General features: G+C 36.4%; 3 protein-coding genes and 1 pseudogene across 3 annotated transcripts; 1 reads left to right on the forward strand and 3 right to left on the reverse strand.

Moving 5' to 3' along the window:
* Positions 1–2737: 2737 nt before the first annotated feature.
* On the reverse strand, positions 2738–3445 carry LOC115410810 (histone H1-like). The gene has a single exon (XM_030122629.1). It carries the CDS (start codon positions 3434–3436, stop codon positions 2840–2842), a length of 597 nt encoding a protein of 198 aa, XP_029978489.1. The 5' UTR covers positions 3437–3445; the 3' UTR covers positions 2738–2839.
* A 4141-nt stretch (positions 3446–7586) lies between these two features.
* On the reverse strand, positions 7587–14674 carry LOC115410478 (uncharacterized; annotated as a pseudogene).
* Positions 9217–10030, reverse strand: LOC115410814 (histone H2A). The gene has a single exon (XM_030122633.1). The coding sequence runs from the start codon at positions 10017–10019 to the stop codon at positions 9633–9635; it is 387 nt and encodes a 128-aa protein (XP_029978493.1). The 5' UTR covers positions 10020–10030; the 3' UTR covers positions 9217–9632.
* Positions 10302–10827, forward strand: LOC115410812 (histone H3). Its single transcript, XM_030122632.1, has one exon. The coding sequence runs from the start codon at positions 10357–10359 to the stop codon at positions 10765–10767; it is 411 nt and encodes a 136-aa protein (XP_029978492.1). The 5' UTR covers positions 10302–10356; the 3' UTR covers positions 10768–10827.
* Positions 14675–21243: the final 6569 nt, after the last annotated feature.

Here is a 21243-nt window from a genome sequence, read left to right on the forward strand (position 1 = left end):
TTTCCATGGTCATTTTCCTTTGTTTACCAAGTTAATTCTTCAGTGTCAATTAAATTAACATCCATAGTCTTTTCAGGTTAATTCGTCCCTGTAGATGTGTCATGTATTTAGTGGATTCTCTTGGGTGTAGTAGTAAATCTCAGATTCATTCATTGAAATTTATAGAAAGGAAATAAACCACTAAATCCATCTTCCACCACATCACCATAACATGTCTGATAACAAAGGGCTCTTACTTATTTCAGTTAGGAACAAAGAATGCATTCTTTGTTAAACTGTAACTATATTATACATTCCGGAATACACAAACAGATTTTGGAGAGGGAGAAATGTTGCATCATTACCTTCGAATGGCTTCCAACATTCATCCAATAATACTGTACTACTAACGAACACTTATTTGAACTTCCAGCCTTTTCACATTGGTGTAAGTCATGTGTCTGACTGGCTTATATTTCTCCCTGTATGTCTGTGTTTCCGTCAAAAACTTGTCACATTATTATAATAGCCTTCCAGTTAAAGCTGTACCTACTGATGTGGCATGTGTCACAGCACTTAGTGAATCAGAAATATGAGCAATATATAAGAAGTTGAGTTTCAATAGCTGGTGGGTTTCTTTTACATTTTAGTTTGACACACGCTTATTAGGAGCATTTTAAGATGACAAAAGAAAAGTGTAAAAATGCCACATCATACGTATAGGTTTAAGTGAGATAATCATGCACTAGTCATCTGTTGTGTGTGTGTGTGTGTTTTACATGTACATCCCCTTATCTCCATGTGACGTTCTTTTTACATTTATAAATAATAAACCAAGGAATAAAATATAGAATATACTAAGAAATACCAATATTTCTATACAGGGAGTTGTCTTTAGTTGTGACTTTCCACCATCTAGAAACTCTTACATTTCTAGATGATCAAATAATGAATTGTTGCTTTTACCTAAGGCTGTTTTTACAGGAAACTGAACAGCACATTTGGTGAAATGACACTAAACAGATAAATTTTAGGTACATGTACCTGACTATTAATATGAGAACTTTAGCCTAACTCAACTTATTCTTGTATATTCTAGTACACCTAAGCCACTAAGTTATAACTGTCCATGTGTTCATAGGTATCTTATGTTACACTTCTTCCTGTGTAAAAATGTCATATACAATACAATAAATGATTAGTGCAGTTGAAGGCTTTCCTGCTTTGTGCACAGATGTCCGCAACACTTGTAACTTCAAAAATATTCTTATTACAAAGATTTCCTCCAAGTGTCGAGAAACATTGATTTATCTCAAGTGTATCCACTAATACAGGGCTGTCAAACTCATTTTAGTTCAGGGGCCATATTTAGCCCAGTTTGATCTCAAGCAGGCCAGACCAGTAAAATAATGACTTAATAAGCTATAAATAATGACAAATCCAAGTTTTTCTTTTTTGTTTTAGAACAAAAAATCCCAATTAAACTATGAAAATATTTACATTTTACAAAATAGATGTGAATAACCTGAAAAAACAGAAATTCCATTTGAAAAATTAGTGCAATTTGAACAATATTATGCCTGGACTTATTATTTCTACATTTACATTACACACAATGTTACCCAAACATTTGGTAACAGGCAGAATATTGTTAAAATTTTGGAGTTTGGAACTAAAATTTTAACGATTTCTACAATATTCCATCTCTTATTATTAACACAACTACAGATCACAGTGGATCCATAAATGCACCAAACATTTAGTAACAGGCAGAAAATTGTTCAAATTACACATTTCAGGTCGTTCATCTTTGTTTTTATTTCTTTGCATTTTATTGTGAAAGAATAGTTTTGTAAATATAAATATTTTAACAGTGTAATGTTTTGTTTTTTTCACTTAAATTTTTTCCACAAAGAAAATTTGTAGTTGTCATTATTTATGGGTTATTGTGTTGTTATTTTGACTGTAGATCACATTGGTCTGTATGTGGAACCTGAACCAAAAGGATTTGGACAACCTGGAGTGTTGAGGTTAATTTTTGCACTTTCGTCCCGTGGGCTGGAATGGAACCTTCGGCGGGCCGGCGGGCCCCCGGACCAAATGTTTGACACCTGTGTTCTATGTAAGAAAAAGAAATGTCATTTTAATTTAGGTTTTAAAACTGTATAAACAATTTGGAAGTTCAGTCTTTAGTGTAGTTGTGGGTGGCTCTTCTTTAATTAGGTAAAAAAAAAAAAAAAAAAAAACTTGAATTAAGCCCCCCCCCCAAAAAAAAAAAAAATCTAGAATTAACTTCAATGTTTTTTTGTTGTTTTAGTGCAAAAAATAACATTAAATTATGAAAATATTTTCATTTAATTTATAAACTATCCTGTAACAATAAAATGTGAATAACCTGAACAAATATGAATAACCTGAAATGTCTAAAGAAAATTCAGCCCAGTTTGAGCTCTTCTGCCTGTTCCTCAGTGTTGAGTGTCTTTGTAGATCTGATCCATAATGCACATGGACAAATGAGAAGTGGAGGAATAATAGTTTAAAATTGCACTAAATTTTCTTACATTTTTTTAATTTAAATTTCAGTTTTGTTTGTTTTTTTTATAGTTTACAAAAGTATTTTCATAATTTATTTTCTTTTTACACTAAACAAAGACAAAAATTTGGAGTTGTCATTATTTCTAGGTTATTCTTTTACTGGTCCAGCCCACTGCTGATCAACTTTAGAATATGGCCCTGAACTAAAATGAGTCTGACACCCCTGGTATAAACAATTCACAAGTTCAGTCTTAGTGCAGTTGTGGGTGGCTCTTAAAAGAGCCTTTGATTCTTTTTTTGTCATTTCATGCTCTTCGGGTTCAGCTCACTTCTTCTTGGCTGCTGCCTTCTTTGCTTTGGGCTTGGCTGCTGCCTTCTTTGCGGGGGCTTTCTTGGCTGCAGGCTTCTTGGTCGCCTTCTTGGGGGCCTTCTTGGGGCTCTTTGCTGTTACTTTCTTGGCCGCCGGGGCCTTCTTAGCCGCCTTCTTCGGGGACTTCTTCGGGACCTTCTTCGCTGCTGCTGGCTTCTTAGGCCTCTTGGGGGTTGCAGGTTTCTTGGCCGCTGCCTTCTTGGCTTTCGAAGCTACTTTCTTCACAGCCTTCTTCTTGGGCTTAGTTTCCGCCTTCTTGCTCATCTTGAACGAGCCTGAAGCCCCGGTCCCCTTGGTCTGGGTCAGGACTCCACTGGCCACCAGGCTTTTGACGGCCACCTTAATGCGGCCCTTGTTCTTCTCCACATCGTATCCAGCTGCGGCCAGAGCCTTCTTCAGAGCCGCCAGAGACACGCCGTTACGCTCCTTAGAAGCGGCCACGGTCTTGATAATGAGATCGCGGACGCTGGGTCCGGTTTTGGCCTTTTTCACGACCTTCTTCTTGGCGGCTTTCGCCGGAGCAGCGGCGGGAGCTGGAGCTACTTCTGCCATAGTTCGGAGTTTCTGTTCAGGTCAGTGTCTAACTACTAGACTAATGCGATGCGCGGAGCACAGGATGTACTTAAACACACCATGAGAACCGTGGAGACTCAACTCAGCCACTGTGTCCTCCGCGCAGTCAGGATACTCGGACACTTGTGTTTTCTCTTCACTGATAAAAGCCTTATAAACAAATCCAGGACCTGTTCTGAAGGCGGACACTGATTGAATCTGTAGCGGACTTGTGTCTCTTCGTCCTGAGGTCATGTAGAGCTCTGGTGGGCTCTGGATTCACTTTAAACTGTCTCCAAACATCACATATTCACCGTGTCGGACTGCACCGCTCGGCGAGTTTTCACATTTATTTCTCTCCTAAAATGATTAAAATCCATCAGAGTTTCAACAAAAGCGCTAGTCCAGTCCGAAAACATGTTGGTTAGGAGAGTCAAAGTTTAAAAACTGATTTGTACTGGAACATTTTGGATTAAAATTGAGCTTTTCCGATGACACCAAACACAATGAGAACTATGGTGCACATGAGCAGACAGACCACAGCTGAGAAATTACTCTGACATTAGTTTGTATCTACATCTATAATTTAATTTATATTTATTTACTTATTTTGATGCAATGAAATACCAAGTATTACTCCTTATTCTAAAATGTAATTAATCAGTGTCAAAAAATGAAGAACTTTTATCTAACACAGTGTCTGCTGACGCTGATACAGAAGGACTAGACAGAAGTTCAAACCAGTTTTAAATAAGGGGGAAACTTTATACAATATACAATACACATTAACCCTTTCATGCATGAATTATGAGAACCTTAGTCAATATTTTTTTCTTGAGTGTTTTTATTCCTATTTAGGCATGAAAAAAACAATGCAATTGAATTTTTTCTTATGAATCTATTTTTCATGGAGTCCCAAAAATGTTCACTCAGCTGGACACCTTAGTTTTTGAAGCAAAGAAACATGCATTTAAAACTCATCATCAGAAAGTGATATACTATGTGAAAACTATGAAATAAAACATTTTTAATGCAGCTAATCTGATGTTTTGTCACATTTTATCATACTCTAATACTAGTCATTACTCATTTCATGGAGATAATATCCTCCTGAGACCAAAGAAATTGACAATTTTAGCTTTTTTACATTAAAAAAAATTGTCTTGATTGGAAACTGCATAATAAAACTTTTTTTTTTTTTCCAGATACATTTTTTAAATAATTATTTATTTATTTTTTTAATGGGATGTCCTTTGCAATGGACAGCATTTTAGTTAAACTGTCAAACTATTGTCCCTTATTGAGGACAAAATGCATTGCTGGGTCTCAGGAGGATATGCAAAAAAAAAAAAAAAAACCCTTTTTGTTTAAGAAAACTGTCAATTACAGTCTAATAAGAATTAGCAGTTGATTTACACTCAAACATGTTAGTGCAGATCAGGTTTATCAAGAACAGCAAAGTTACAGAAATGGTATGAATGTCATTGTATTATGGGATGATGCATAAGTGTCCACTGTGTTGGCTGATATGGAACTAGAACAACAAAATCCATGAATATACAAGAGAACAGCTGGAGAATAACTGTCCACTGGAGTCACCACTGCGCATGAAAGGGTTAAAACATATTAATGAAATAAATATTTAAGCTAGTTCAAATGAACAATAAATTCAATGTTGAATTCTTGACATCTGATACAATGATATATTTTTTAAAGTATTTATTACTTAAATATTTTTGTTAGGGCTGGGCAAGTTAATGCGTTATTACCTTGTTAACAGATTCATTAAATAACAGCGACAATTTTTTTTTATCTCACGTTAATGCCATTTTATTATAACTCCTATTATTCTGCCCCTGCTTGTGTGCGTGTAGCAATTAGCTCAGCAGATAGACAACAGGTTTCCCAAGAAAAGCCGGACGCCGAAAACTTCTCTCCAAATCTTTTACTGTAGACTCACTGTGAAACTGCAACATACATACAAAATATGTCTCAGTTTTGTTCATTGCCTTAGTACATTTACAATGTGTTATACGTCTAAATGAATGGGAAAAAGACCACTAGCTCAATGCTAACTTGAATGGGAAAATCCATAGACACGCTAACGATTAGCATTTGCAGATTAATTTAAGATTTACAGTGTCTTTTTATCCAGCAACAAAGGTATTATTTGGTCATTTATTTATTTGGTTGGTCTTTTTTTTTTTATTTACTTAGTAATTTATTTACTCTGTCATTTATTTATTTAGTTGGTAATTTTTTTTTATTTACTTATTTGGTTGGTCGTTTTTTATTTACATAGTCATTTATTTATTTACTCTGTCATTTATTTATTTACTTAGTCACTTATTTATTTAGTTGGTCATTTATTTTATTTACTGACTCATTTTTTTTATTTCTTTGGTCATTTATTTATTTACTTAGTCGTTTATTTATTTAGTTAGTCATTTATTTATTTACTTAGTCACTTATTTATTTATTTATTTATTTATTTATTTTATGTAGTTGGTCATTTATTTATTTAGTGTACAAAGAATTTTCAATACTCAACAATCCTCGGTCTTAAAAAGTTGGTTCATGGTGTTACACATAATTTGCCTACATTCCACAACTAATTCTCCTGCCTTTGAGGATTGAAGTATGGCTGGAAGATGGTTGTTTGCCATGAAAACTGAGTTAACACAATTTCCTCAGGTACTCCAGGTGTCCTAACACGTTTATTCACCGTTTTACCTTTAATGAAAAGGATAGATGTGCTCATTTTAGTTGTCAACCTTAAATAAATGTGGATTGGAAACCACTAGCAAAGGATGGATTTTACTGTTGCATTTTGTGACATCAGTATAAAATACATGTAATCACTGACTAAAACGTTCTTAGTTTGTTCATAACTTTTTTAAAAACAACTCTGGTGGACACAGAACTTCCTGATTTCAATCATAAGTGAAACCTGTAAAGGCACCAGGTCCTATGTTGGACATAAAACATGTTGACCAGGGGAAACTTCCATACATTGGAATCACAAAGTTCTATGTCCATTTTTAACTTCTTATATCTCTAAGCCTATGGAGATTTAGAACATGTTAACAATATGTTTAGGGTACCTTTCCCTGTCAACACTATTCCACACAAAAAGATGATTGATAACTCTCTAAATATCAGAGATCAGACAGGTCAAATTTTCAAACTCTGTTTTCTCAATATGAGGAAAAGTGGACATAGAACCAGCTCATTCTCAAGGGACGATATAGAAAACCCCCAAACAATGTACATTAGTGATGTGACGTTCACGAACGAATCTTATCTTTTGAACAGTTCTTTGAAATGAACGATGGGAACAGAATTTTTTTTTAAGGAGAGAGTGTCCGATTACCTGTCAATTTAGCACCAGTGGGGTGGCATTGAGCAGGAGAATGTTCGAGCAGAAAAACACGAGTGCTTGGGCACTGCACATGTCTCATGGCAAGAAGTTAGCAAAGAACAACCGTTTGAAGCGTGAGGTTATCTTTCAAGTCTGGGTCAACGAATAATTTGCACCACCATTTGAAAACTCAGCACCTGACTACTTGTGGAACATACTGTTCTTGTTCTGAGAACTGCACTACAGTTCAGGTATTTAAGTAATTGCAGTGATTAATCAGTTGTGTTTTGTGCAATTTTTTCCATATGTTTACACACATTTATTGTTCTTGTTTTGAGGAGAATAAAATGTTATTTCATAAGAAAATGTTTTATTTTCTTCATTTTTAGCCTACAGACTAGTCCACATGATTTACCGTGATGTTTTTGGTCAAATTCCAGCATTTGCCTAATGTCACCTCTCATGTCATGTGTTTAGCCCACACATTTGAACTAACTATTCTCTTATGGTAAGATAATATTTACTGTCGCGCCAATTAAACCTCTAAAATGTAATGTCAATCACCACATGTAGCCTATTCAGTCATTAAAACATTGGTGTTTCAAAATAATGCAAAAAACATAAAAGAGCCAACCTTTTGAACGGTACTTTTCAGAGAACGGCTCCTGATTGAACAACTCTTCTTCTTCTGTTCGGTATCTCTACCATAAGCCGTTAACATTACGCTATTGGACTCCTCTATACGTTTTCATTGATTATTAGGGAGTTCATAATGGTATATTAGTTTACTCTTTAGTGTAAGTGGGTGGCCCTTAAAAGGACCTTTGTTTTCAGAATAATCCAGGGGCAGTTTATCCTCCGAATCCGTACAGGGTGCGGCCCTGTCTCTTCAGAGCATAAACCACATCCATGGCGGTCACGGTCTTCCTCTTGGCGTGCTCGGTGTAGGTGACGGCATCACGGATGACGTTCTCCAGGAAAACCTTGAGCACACCGCGAGTCTCCTCGTAGATGAGACCGGAGATACGCTTGACTCCACCACGGCGAGCCAGACGGCGAATAGCGGGCTTGGTGATGCCCTGGATGTTGTCACGGAGAACTTTGCGGTGACGCTTGGCGCCTCCTTTCCCGAGTCCTTTGCCTCCTTTGCCCCTTCCACTCATCGTTACTGTTCAGTTGTTAACCTCACAACGGTTGGTTAGCAGAGAGCGCCACGTACTTATCCGCTGACTGAGGACGTAAAAGAAGACAGGGGAGGGGGATGTGTTCCGGCACGTTACCGCCTTGAAGGAGCAGTTATATTATTCATCTTTGCGTCTTTGCTTTGAAACTTCTCTAAATTGCCGTGAATTGTACTGAACTCAAATCTCGAATAAATAAATAACAATGTTTTTCAGAGAACGTCAAACATTTACTGTTATCTCAAGCTGTTTTCACTTGTTTTACACTGAAGATCCCAGATGAAACTAGTAACACTACTGACAGAAATACATAATACACATGCATTATGTATATATGTATACTATACCATCTCCATATTGTCCCTTTGTATATATGTAGTTTATAGAATTAATGTGCAATATAAACCTTGAATTAAATAAAGATTGTTAGAAGGGAGGGAAGTACTGTAAGTATACTTCAAAGCAGCCTGTGTAGTGATAAATTATCCTGTCACTGCTAACTACTGTACTTTTTGTTTCATAAATGTATTCATTGTCCTTTTTCATTGTTTTATAAGAACAAGAAAAAAAAAAAACATCAAAACAATCCCTACCAACCCCCACCCACATAATAGCATCCACTCCCAGTGGAACAGAACATACTTGACAGACACAACTTAATTGACTATACAGACAAGTCCTTTAAAATAGCTAAAATGTTGTCCAAATCTTATAAAAGTCTTTGATCTTTCCATAAGACAGGCCCTCTCCCAATCCTCTACAGATATTTCTGTTTGAAGATCATTTTTCCAAGCTGATAAATGAGAATTGTCCTTAGTACCTGCCAACAGCACATCATTACATTTTGACACAAGACCGTTGTTATGACAGTGGGTCTTTGTGATATTTTCAATAGTGGATAGAGAAAGTTCTAATGTAGATTAAATTTGTGTAATTATGTAATCTCTTATTTGTAAATATTTTTTTTAAGAAATGTTTTCTCGGCAAATTAAATTTGTTAATTTATTTATTAATTGTTCAAGACATTAGAGAGCCCTCCCTATATAGATCTTCAAATGCTGTATAGTATAGTTTAGTTTATTTGAAAGGGTACAATGCAATTTCATAAAACATATGGTTAAAAAAGCCAGAAGGCTAGTTTTCATCTGTAGTCCCCTGGCCACGTTTTAAAAAGGCAGTTAAAAAAAAAAACATTTACAGGAGAAAGACATGGTTAGACACTAGATAGGGCACTAATGACTGTTGAGGGAGCAGAAAACAATGTCTGTACAATACACATTCAAACACTTACTGTACATTTAATGCTTCAGACCTTTTAATTCAGATTTTATATGAAACCTTGACTGTGTACAACTGGATGTGCAAACACATCTGTATTGTCTAGTTGTTTCAAAGGCAGAACGACGTCGCTCGTGTATTAAAAACAAAAAAAATCTCATGCAATAAATGATTTCACATTGGGAGGACAATTACACATTATGGTTCATACAACAAAATAATTGACTTTGATAGGAATAAAAACTTGAACTCATGTTCAAATGAAACAAATATAAATTTTAATTTGTTTTTGGTTGATGACAATATCAGAAGTTGTCCTTTTTCAGTGAGTGTGTGGCTCTTAAAAGAGCCGTTGTGGATGTTGGTCCGTTCACATTTACTTGGCCTTTCCGGGCTTCTCGGTCTTCTTGGGCAGAAGAACCGCCTGGATGTTGGGCAGGACTCCTCCCTGAGCGATGGTCACTCCGCCCAGCAGTTTGTTGAGCTCCTCGTCGTTGCGGACAGCCAGCTGCAGGTGACGGGGGATGATACGGGTCTTCTTGTTGTCGCGGGCGGCGTTTCCGGCCAACTCCAGGATCTCAGCGGTCAGATACTCCAGCACAGCCGCCAGGTACACGGGGGCGCCGGCACCCACGCGCTCGGCGTAGTTGCCTTTGCGCAGTAGTCTGTGGACACGACCCACTGGGAACTGGAGTCCAGCACGAGAAGAGCGGGTCTTGGCCTTAGCTCTGGCCTTTCCACCGGTTTTACCTCGTCCACTCATTTTTACTAACGTTCTCTTTCACAGTCAGAGAAAATATGCTTCACTGTCGCGACAGACTCGTTTATATATGGTTGAGGGCGCGCAACGTTTGTTATCCTCCAATCAGAGTGGATTACGTTAACAGTGTCCGGGGCATACGGCGCGCGGATGGAAAGTCATTTGTCCAATCAGCAGCGGAGTTTCAAGCGCGTGGGTTGGGGTGGGTTAAGAATGTGCCTTTCAACCAATAAGATGGAAGATGTGAAAACTCGTCCCTTTTTCAAACCAGAGACACAGTTTAAGAGCGGAGCATCTTCGTATAAACTTACATTTCTACTGTGAACAGACAGAGGAAACTATGGCAAGAACCAAGCAGACCGCTCGTAAATCCACCGGTGGCAAAGCCCCCAGGAAGCAGCTGGCCACTAAAGCTGCCCGGAAGAGCGCCCCGGCCACCGGCGGCGTCAAGAAGCCTCACCGTTACAGGCCCGGGACCGTGGCTCTGCGTGAGATCCGGCGTTACCAGAAATCCACCGAGCTGCTCATCCGCAAACTGCCCTTCCAGCGTCTGGTCCGTGAAATCGCTCAGGATTTCAAGACCGACCTGCGCTTCCAGAGCTCCGCCGTCATGGCTCTGCAGGAGGCCAGCGAGGCTTACCTGGTGGGGCTGTTCGAGGACACCAACCTGTGCGCCATCCACGCCAAGAGGGTCACCATCATGCCCAAAGACATCCAGCTGGCCAGACGCATCCGTGGAGAGAGAGCTTAAACAGTCTGATCCAACAAAACACAACGGCTCTTTTAAGAGCCACCACACGGGCACTGAAGATGCACTCTTCCAGTTAATCATCTGCATTGTGTCAGTTAAGCTTTGGAAAACGATATGCATAACGATCAATAATCAGAACTTATACAGGGTGTTCCATAAGTCTCCATACATAGGAGACATAATACATTCCATGCATATATGGTTCTAACATGTTTCTTTATATTTCTTATTTATAGTTCTTCAGCAGACACGCATTGAAATGTGTTCCTGACAAAATGGCAGTCATATAGAGCATATTATATAAATAAAAATGGTTCATGTCAAGAAACGTTTATTTTTCCTATGTATGGAGACTTATGGGACACCCTGTAGATAGCAATACAGTGATCAAACAAATACTGACTGAACTACACAGAAGAACTTTGGACAAACAGCAGACACTGCCATGGAATACTATAGATTTCTAAGTCTGTCTTAACATTAAAAAAAAAAACATGTATGCATATTTCAAGAATGTGTGCCTTTTTATTGTGTATAAATATGGGTTAATGTAATTTTAGATTTTTATTTTTTATTTATTTATTTTTTTTTTAAGGTTTGAGTGTATATACAAATGTTTTCTTTCTCCTTTTTTGTGAACATGGGTAATGTGCAGTTTTGTGTATGGATGTATGTACAGGTGGCTAAATGTGTATGTTGAGTACAGAGGCGTATGTCTGTGCTTGTATTCTCTTGTAAAACTCAAAGAATAATAAAAAAAAAAAAAAAAAAAAAGAAAGAAAGAAAACCATAGACTTCTAAGTCTGTCTCACATTTAAAGAAAGGGGGAAAAGGAGGAAAAAAAGAAAACATGTTTGCATATTTCAAGAATGTGTGCCTTGTTATTGTATATATATGGATAGATGTAAACTTTAGATTTTTGGGTGTGAGTGTAAAAACAAATGGTTTCCTTTTTTTCTTTTGTTTTATTTTTTTCATCCTTGTGAACATGGGTAATGTGCAATTTTATGCATGGATGTATATACGGGTGACTAAATGTGTATATTAAGTATAGAAGTGTATGTTTGTGCCTTGTATTATCTTGTAAAATTCAATAAAGAATATTTTAAAAAATAAAGATGCACTTACTCCTGTTTACAGTTTAAACTAAGATGAAATATTACACATCATAGTTTAAATGTTTTAGTTGGACCATCTTTAATCTTATAGTTTTTAGCATTCATCAAAGTTTACATATCCACAACATTTATTTCCACACTATTTTAAGACATTGAGAATGGCTCATCTTTCTATAGAAGGGAAAGTGTGAGTGTCCAATTACAAAAATACACAGGATTTTTACATATGGATGACTTGCTTTACTACAACTGGAATATATAAATAAAAAAAAAAATATGATGTTCAGTAACTGCAAAAAAAAAAAAAAAAAGCTCAGTTTATTTTTTTGATTTATGTTAAAATTGAAAAGCCATCATTAGAAATTTACATTACTAACATGCAGTTCTGTGCAATAAATAAAAGAATCATTAAATCCAGAACAATAAAAAAAAATAATTGAATAACTAGATTATTGTGCTCTAGTAAAAACAGGTTATGATGACAAGTGAAATGTACGATCTTGGAACAGTAAAAGTCTACACTGCAATACAAATATACATCTGAAATTACACATACTCAATCCAGTTCTCTTGAGGAACTTTGTATTATCGTTCCTTAAGTTCATTATTAAAATTTCTTGCACTAGAAAAAAAGTCATATTATATTTGACAGATTTATATAACAGTAACATGTTAATATAAAAGGCTGTTATAGTATTAAAATTCCTCAAATGCAACTTTTAGCTGATGTTTTCAAAGTATCCAATAAAGTGTTAGTTTATGTACAGTACATTCATATAATAGATCTACAATGTTTAATAACTTGTGAACCATTAATACTATCAGGGGAAAATTAAACTAGTGTAAATCAGTGTCGATTTTACTTGAGAATACTACTGGGATTTTCTCTTAAAAAAAGTTGAGAAAATGAGTGACAACAGGAAACGCAGCAAAATCTGGACACATTTCAGTGACATTGACCAAACTAAGGCAGAATGTCGAGCAGGGGTCACCAATCCTGGTCCTCGAGGGCCGGTATCCTGCATGTTTTAGATATTTCCCTCTTCCCGCACACCTGACAGTCGTTATCAGGCTTCTGCAGAGCTTGATGATAGGCTTATGGTTTGAATCAGGTACGTTGGAAGAGGGATACATCTAAAACAAGCAGGATACTGGCCCTCGAGGACCAGGATTGGTGACTCCTGAGTAGAGTGTGCAAGACAAAAACCTCACATAGAGCTGGTTCCACAAACAGCCTGCACAGACACATGAGAACTGTTCATCCATCAGAGCAATTGGAAGAAAAAACACAAGCAAGTGAACGAGATATTAATGCAGGTGCCAGTGAGTCTGCTGCAACTGCTGCTGCTACTGCAGTATCTACACCATCGCTGTGAAAGCTAAAAGTTTAAAACAGTTTAAAGTTAGTAAAAGTCATTTGTAAATAGTTAAGCATTTCTTTTTGCACTTTCTGATTTATTTTTAATCACTGTAGAGCATATAAATAAAGGTGTATTTACATAAACATTTGATATAGTGCATTTTTTTTACATTATAAACTCATATTGTGCATAACTTTATGTTATTGTTGGTAATAAATTAATTTAAGCACCAAAAAATCTTAAGAGCCACAAGAGCTGGCTCTTTTTAGTGAGCCAAGCCAAAAGAGCCGGTTCTCTAAAACAGCCAGAATTCCCATCACTAGTACAATCAGATATTAAATAAAATACAGGGGTTGGACAAAATAATGGAAACACCTTCACCTCAAGATGATAATGCCCCAATCCATACAGCTAGAATTGTTCAAGAATGGCATGAGGAACATTCTAATGAAGTTGAGCATCTCGTATGGCCGGCACAGTCCCCAGACCTCAACATTATTGAGCATTTATGGTCAGTTTTAGAGATTCAAGTAAGACGTTGATTTCCACCACCATCGTCTCTAAAAGAGTTGGAGGGTATTCTAACTGAAGAATGGCTTAAAATTCCTTTGGAAACAATTCACAAGTTGTATGAATCAATACCTCAGAGAAATGAGGCTGTAATTGCCGCAAAAGGCGGACCTACACCATATTAAATTATATTTCATTGATGTTTTAAGGTGTTTCCATTATTTTGTCCAACCCCTGTATATACACACTGGAATACAGCATATGTGAATGAATAAACCACAGGACATTAGTACATTAAGTGGGTAGGCTTTCTAAGCAAAGTTTAGTCAGAAGTATATTAACCTCAGTTACAGGATCAGACAGTTCACCTTAATGCAAATAGAACATAGGTACAACGTGTTGCAGGTCATTGTTTCATTATTAAACTCTGCATTTTAAGTAAACATTAAAAGTATGTATATATACACATACACGTTAATGTTTAATATACATTTTATATTTAATGTAATAATTATTAAAAAACATTAAAGTTAGGTCTTTAGAAGTGTGGGTGGCCCTTAAAAGGACCTTTGTTTTGACGTTTTCCATCGGTCTGACTTAACCTCCGAATCCGTACAGGGTGCGGCCCTGTCTCTTCAGAGCATAAACCACATCCATGGCGGTCACGGTCTTCCTCTTGGCGTGTTCGGTGTAGGTGACAGCATCACGGATGACGTTCTCCAGGAACACCTTGAGCACACCGCGGGTCTCCTCGTAGATGAGACCGGAGATACGCTTGACTCCACCACGGCGAGCCAGACGGCGGATAGCGGGCTTGGTGATGCCCTGGATGTTGTCACGGAGAACTTTGCGGTGACGCTTGGCGCCTCCTTTCCCGAGTCCTTTGCCTCCCTTGCCCCTTCCGCTCATGTTTACAGTTCAGTTATTCTCTTCACAATAGTTGCTGCACAGAGAGTACCACATACTTATTCACTGAATGAGGACGTAAAAGAGGACGTGGGAGGGGCTGTTTCTCTTATTTGCATTTTTATGGCGGTGAATAATTTACATCTTGGTATTTTAGCGCCATCTGGAGCATGAATGAAAAAAAATGACAACTCCTCTGCAGGGAAACATGACTTTAATTCATGAAGTTTCTGTATAAAAGGTTTCGGTGTTTGTATTAGTTTAAGGATACAGTTATGGGTATTTCACATTTAGCTTTTTCTCCATCATCTCAGTTTGCTACCATTCAGATAGAGTAGTCTCTTATTTCCTCATTCATTTATATTCACCTTGTAGGTTTTTATAAACTAATTTTAATGCATTGTACATCATTTCAACTAAGTTTTGACTGTTCAGGTCAAACTGCATTGTAGCTCTACACACTCCAGAGCTCTGCCTCAGAAACATCTGCTTTGAGAAGATGTGTAGCTGTCACAAAGACAATTCAAATTTATCTGGAGGCAGTTAGAATAATGAACTGTTGTTGAACTTGAGCCCCGGAATGCACTTTAAAATGGCACTTTACGGCTGTGCACTTTAGAAATAAAACTTTATTTATTTGTTTGTTTGTTTGTTTGGGGGTGTTGTTGGGTTTTTTTTATATCAGTATTTTATTATTTTTTATCAGTAATTTATACTATTTACATAATGCTGCTGACAGTCGGGGACCTGAGTACAATGTTTCATTTCTGTGTATTCTATAGAGGGTATGCACGTGACGTCACCACCAGCGGAAGTCACCGCGGTTACGTCCACTGAGTGGCAGAAAGAGGGAGATGAGTAGCGGCTTTGGCTTGAATACTGCAAAAACTTTAGGACAATCTAAAAAATGGGGAAGAGCTGTTGTGCCATTGATTGCACAAATAGGTTTAAAAAGCACTCGGAGCTATCGTTTTAGCGGCGACCTAAAGCCAAAGACAGAAGAAGCAGATGGATCGCTGCAATTCGTAGAAATAACTGGAATCCAGGCAACGAAACCTGGATTTGTGGTTGCCATTTCGTGTCAGGTAACGTTAATTTATTCTGTATTCTTGCGTAAAATCATACCTTAAATTACATATCGTTTTGACTAACATTACCTCTTAGGTTCAGCTCTTAATGTTAGCATCTGTCATTTAGTTCTATATTTGATAACTGAAACATTTTTGTCTTCAGTTGTGTGATTCTGAACCTTGTGCTCTACATAATTTGTAAACTAGCTTAAACTGAGGCTAACCTAGTTTTCCAAATAAGGGGGTACTCTAGCACAAAGCTGTTGCAGCTGTGTTGGATCAAGTATTTGATGTTAACTCTACTTAAATCTCCACAGTACCAGTAGATCATCCACTCACTTGGGTCAGTACTAAGGGTTCAACTGCAGTAAATCAGTAGTGAACTGTGAGCACTACTGCTGGGCCTTTACCTTGGCAATCACTGCCAAGAAAATACGTCTGCACTGACAGAAAACCTCCAAAACAATAGTATGTTGAACTGAAAGCACTCACCAGCTGTAATCCTCTAATTAACGAGGATGACGAGGATGTCAACAACTCTTTGGCTTTTGGATGCTTTCAGCCTTTGCACTGTGTATTTTCCTGGCGTTGAAATCAGGTTCATATAAATGTCAGGATACGTGATTTCCGGCCACATATCAATGTTCGTAGACCACTTGTTGTTTGGTAATTGTATGGATCCATGTCCAGTCCAACTGTCTTTAATTTCATGTTATATTCCACATTCCTGGTCTCGCTTTAGTTACTGCTATACTCCGCCATGTTGAGCCGGTTTGTTTTTGCCACTCAGTCTGACTTAGAGGGGCGTGGCCCAGGGGGGAAGTGACGTATGTGCATTCCCTCTATATGCTGAAATAACAATGACTGAATCAAAATAAATAAATAAATAATAACAATGACTGAATTTGTTATTTAACGTTTTTCATATATTTTTTAAAGTCATGCATCTAAAAAAAAAAAAAAAAAGCATTTAAAAAAGTGTCATACATATTATCACAAAAGCAGTGAAGCTGGTAAAATGTGACTTAAAATCCTTCCTGTTGAACAATATTTGGTTTGAAATCAGTGCTTTGTGTGTGAAGATTATCCTATGTGTGTGTGGGTCACATGACTGGAGCAGAAATGAGTGCCATAGGCATTATGGGTAAAAACCAAATGGATATAGTCAGACACAACAGCTCCAAGATATTATGAATTCTACTCTTGGTTCAGGAGGCAAAAGCAGCACATTATGCTTATTGTTTATTTTACGTGCTTACACTTTGATGTGTTTGGACTCTTACTGAAAGCATCTACTTTTATTTTGTCATGTCGGGTCCTGTCTATTACCAGGCATTAGCATAAGAGACATTGAAAGACTTTTAAAAAACATTTTTGTATGTGTGCTTGTATTCCTTCATAGTTTTCACAGTGTTTTGGCAGTGCCTTCAAGAGAGAGAAAATAAATGTTCTGTTTCTTTCTGACTAATTGTGGATGCTGATGTCATGTTTCTTCTGCCCCCTCAGCTAAAAATCTACCCGACATTCACCAAATGTTTTCAGATGCACTAGTTACATTCTGTGGTGCATGCTCAGATACTTGGTATTTATAAGCTTCCTTGGTGAAGCTGTTCAGACTGCAAAAGCCACAATTATTCCATGTTCCCTTACTCTTATTAAAAGTAAACACAGACAGTAAAACAGTTTATTGTACTCAGTGTTAACACTCTTGATTATAATAATTGAAATGATGCACAAAACCTTTCATTTTCTTTGTTAGTAAACCTCATTTGGGTGCAAGTATTCCTTCCTCATTTGATTTCTCTTTTGTCTTTTTTTTTTTTTGTGTGTGTGTGTGTGGGGGGGGGGGGGCAAAAAAAAAAAAAAAAAAAAAAAAATATATATATATATATATATATATATATATATATATATGACCAAAATCTGTTGCCATTTTCTTTTTGCTTAAATTCAGATTCATACAAAGAAATTTAATGACAAAAGGTGGGAGTTGCGACACAGGGCACATTAATGGGCCTCCGAGGGAATCCTGTCATTTAACATAAACAATAACATAAATAAACTGATAATTCTGTCCCTAATACTTATTATAAATCAGGTGTGTGATCTTTCAATAAAAGCCTAGAATTATTTATAGAGCTGAAATCACTGTGAGGTGTTTTGAGTGACTTTATGAAGGTAGGATATTTCAACTCAACCTCAACAAAATTCATATTTAGTCATTTTAATAAATATAATTCACAAAACTGAATATGGTTAAAGACACTTTACACACAGTTAATATAATTTTATACAGGGCAGGCAGAGAAGGCCTTGCAGTCTACCAGGAGATTTTGCTGTTGCCATGTTAATGATAATTCTGCAGTCACTGATTGCCATCTAGTGGACAATAGCAAAACTGCATGAAGTCCAGATATTTATTATGGATTTTTAACTGATCAAATAAATCTTTTCGTCTTACTAGTAAAATAAAATATTGTCATCTACAATTAATTTTTCTCTCAATATGAAAATACGAGAAAGTGTGTATAGTACCTAATAATTATCATGAACTTGACTAATGATCACTGAGGAATTTGCAGTTAAAATGAAAAACGGGTTGAACGGAGACAGTGACACTGCATAATGGAGCTGATAAAGTGCATCTCTGATGGCTACAAAGGACCAAACCATGGAAAAGAATCTTCTGTCATACAGATGAGTTTTGTGCATCACACTACTTGTTGATAATAGCAGACACATTATTGCACAGGTATCAAACATGCGGCCCGGGGGCCAAATCCAGCCCCTGGGATGAATTTTTGAAATGCAAAAATTACTTAAGATATTAATAATGAAGGATGTTAAAATCATTGATTCACCAGTAAAACCCATGGAGTTGGATCAGTGACAGTGGATGGACACACTGGGTTTATGTTCAGTTATTATATAAAATGAACAAAAATGAATAAAAAAAATTAAAAAAAAACCCTGATAATGTGGAAAAATTAGCAAAACATTTACTAAAATAAAGTTAAAAAGGATAAAATAAGCAACAAAATGAACAAAAACAGCCAAAGTAATGAACAAAAATGAATAATAAATCAAAAAACAATACGTAACAATACAAAACGTAACAAATGAACAAGTGAATTAAAAAAAAAAAAAAAAAAACTCAATGTCAAAAAATTAGCAAAAAACACTTGGTTTATGTTCAATTAATGAGAGATTTTACTAACAAAAAAAAAGTCACTTTTTCTTCAGTTTTTGCTGTTTCTGATTGAATAACCCTCAACTTTAATCTGAGCTTTTATTAACCTCTCCATCACAGGTGTCAAACATGCGGCCCGGGGGCCAAATCCGGCCCCTGGGATGAATTTGTGAAAAGCAAAAATTACTTAAGATATTAATAATCAAGGATGTTAAAATAATTTTAGGTCATTTCAGTCTAAAGTGGATCAGAAGCAGTAAAATACTATCATAATAACCTATAAATAATGACAACTGTAAATTTGTCTGGTTTTTTTAGTGTAAAAAAAAGTAAAATTACACAAAAATGCTGACATTTACTGACTAGTCTTTTGCAAAAAATATGAATATCTGAAATGTCTTAAGAGAAGATGTGGAATTTTAATAATATTCTGCCTGTTATTTAATATTTTGTGTAATTGTAGATCCACTGTCATCTCTAGGTTGTGATTCACATGTATAAATGATAAACTAAGGTGTAATATTCTTAACATTGCACTTATTTTACTAAAGAATTTTCAGGTTGTTCATATTTGTACATGATATGTTCAAGTACAATTTGTAGATGTAAACATTTTCATTGTAACAGAATTCACTTTTTTCACTCAAAAGTTCTTATTCTATTATTTATATTATTGTACTGGTCCGGCCCACTTTAGATCATATGAGGCTGAATGTGGCCCCTGAACCATAATGAGTTTGACCCCCCTGCATTAGTGGATACACTTGAGATCAATCTATGTTTCTCGACACTTGGAGGAAACCTTTGTAATAAGAACATTTTTGAAGTGACAAGTGTTGTGGACATCTGTGCACAAAGCAGGAAAGTGTTTCTACATTTCAGCCTTGTTACCTCACTGTGTCTTCTATGTCAGTTTATTCATTTTCTGAACTGTTTAATCCAGAGGGTCAGAGGAGCATATCCCAGCTACCTACGGGTGAAAGCAGGGTGAACCTTGGACGTGTTGACAGTTCATCACAGGGCTGACATATACAGACAAATGCACATTTTCAGCTTTACTTCAGATCAGGGGTCTCAAACATGCGGCCCAGGGGCCAAATGCAGCCCACCAAAGGTTCCAATCCGGCCCGTGAGATGAATTTACAAAGTGCAAAAATTCCACAGTCAAGGCTGTGGAACTCATTTTTTAATTCAGGTTCCACATACAGACAAATATGAGTAAAATAATAATGTAATAACCTACAAAAAATAATGACTCCAGATTTTCTTCTCAGTTTGATGTGAGGAAAAAAAAAAACAATATTACGTTATGCCTATAAATAATGACAGCTTCAAATTTTTGTTTTAGTTCAAAAAATAACAATTATGAAAATATTTGCATTTACAAACTATCCTGTAACAATAAAATGTGAATAACCTGAACAAATATGAACCTGAAATGTCTAAAGAAAATTAAGCACAATTTTAACTATTTTCTGCCTGTTACTTAGTATTTAGTGTCCTTGAAGATCCGATCCACAATGCACACGTATGAATGACAAGTTGAGGGATAATATTGTTAAAATTGTGCTTAATTTTCTTAAGAAATTTCAGGTTTTTCACATTTTTTTACTTGGATAGTTTATAAAAGTATTTTCATAATTTAATGTTTTTTTTTATTTGCACTACAACAAAGACAAAAACTTAGAGTTGCCATTATTTATAGGTTATTATGTTATTTTATGTGTCCGGCCCACTGGAGATCAAACGGGCTGAATGTAGCCCCTGAAAGAAAATGAGTTTCAGACCCCTGCTTTAGATAGTCATTGTTCGATTGCATTTCAGAGTTCACATGGCTCTTTTCTGGTTCACTCGAACACATCATTAAATGGTCTGGTCAGCTGACTGTGGAGTCACAGCACATCATTTATTATTATAAATTGGAATCTGACGTGGTTTTAACTTACTGTCCCCTGTATGGGACTAAAAACTTTTTTTTTTTTTTTCATTTAGTACTTTTTTTCTGCTTTTAATCCTCGTCAGTGTGCTCGTGTTTCATGTCCAGATTTGTCCTGTGGTAAACATCTGTGCTAGACTCCCTTTCCTACTATTGTAGAATGAAAGGGATACCATTAAAGTCACCATGAACCTTCCCTTTATCTGGACAGTAAACCTTTGCTTTACCATATAAGCATTTCCCCTTAAATTCCACAGTCCAGAACAGTCCCATAGTTTTGTAAAGATGTGTTTAGAACAGGGTGTCAATCACATTTTAGTTCATGGACCACACAATTTTGCCTTAAAAAGGGCCAGCCCAGTAAAATAACTTAAAACTGTGTGAC

Source organism: Sphaeramia orbicularis, chromosome 19, assembly GCF_902148855.1.
Source record: "Sphaeramia orbicularis chromosome 19, fSphaOr1.1, whole genome shotgun sequence".
Lineage (NCBI taxonomy): Eukaryota > Metazoa > Chordata > Actinopteri > Kurtiformes > Apogonidae > Sphaeramia > Sphaeramia orbicularis.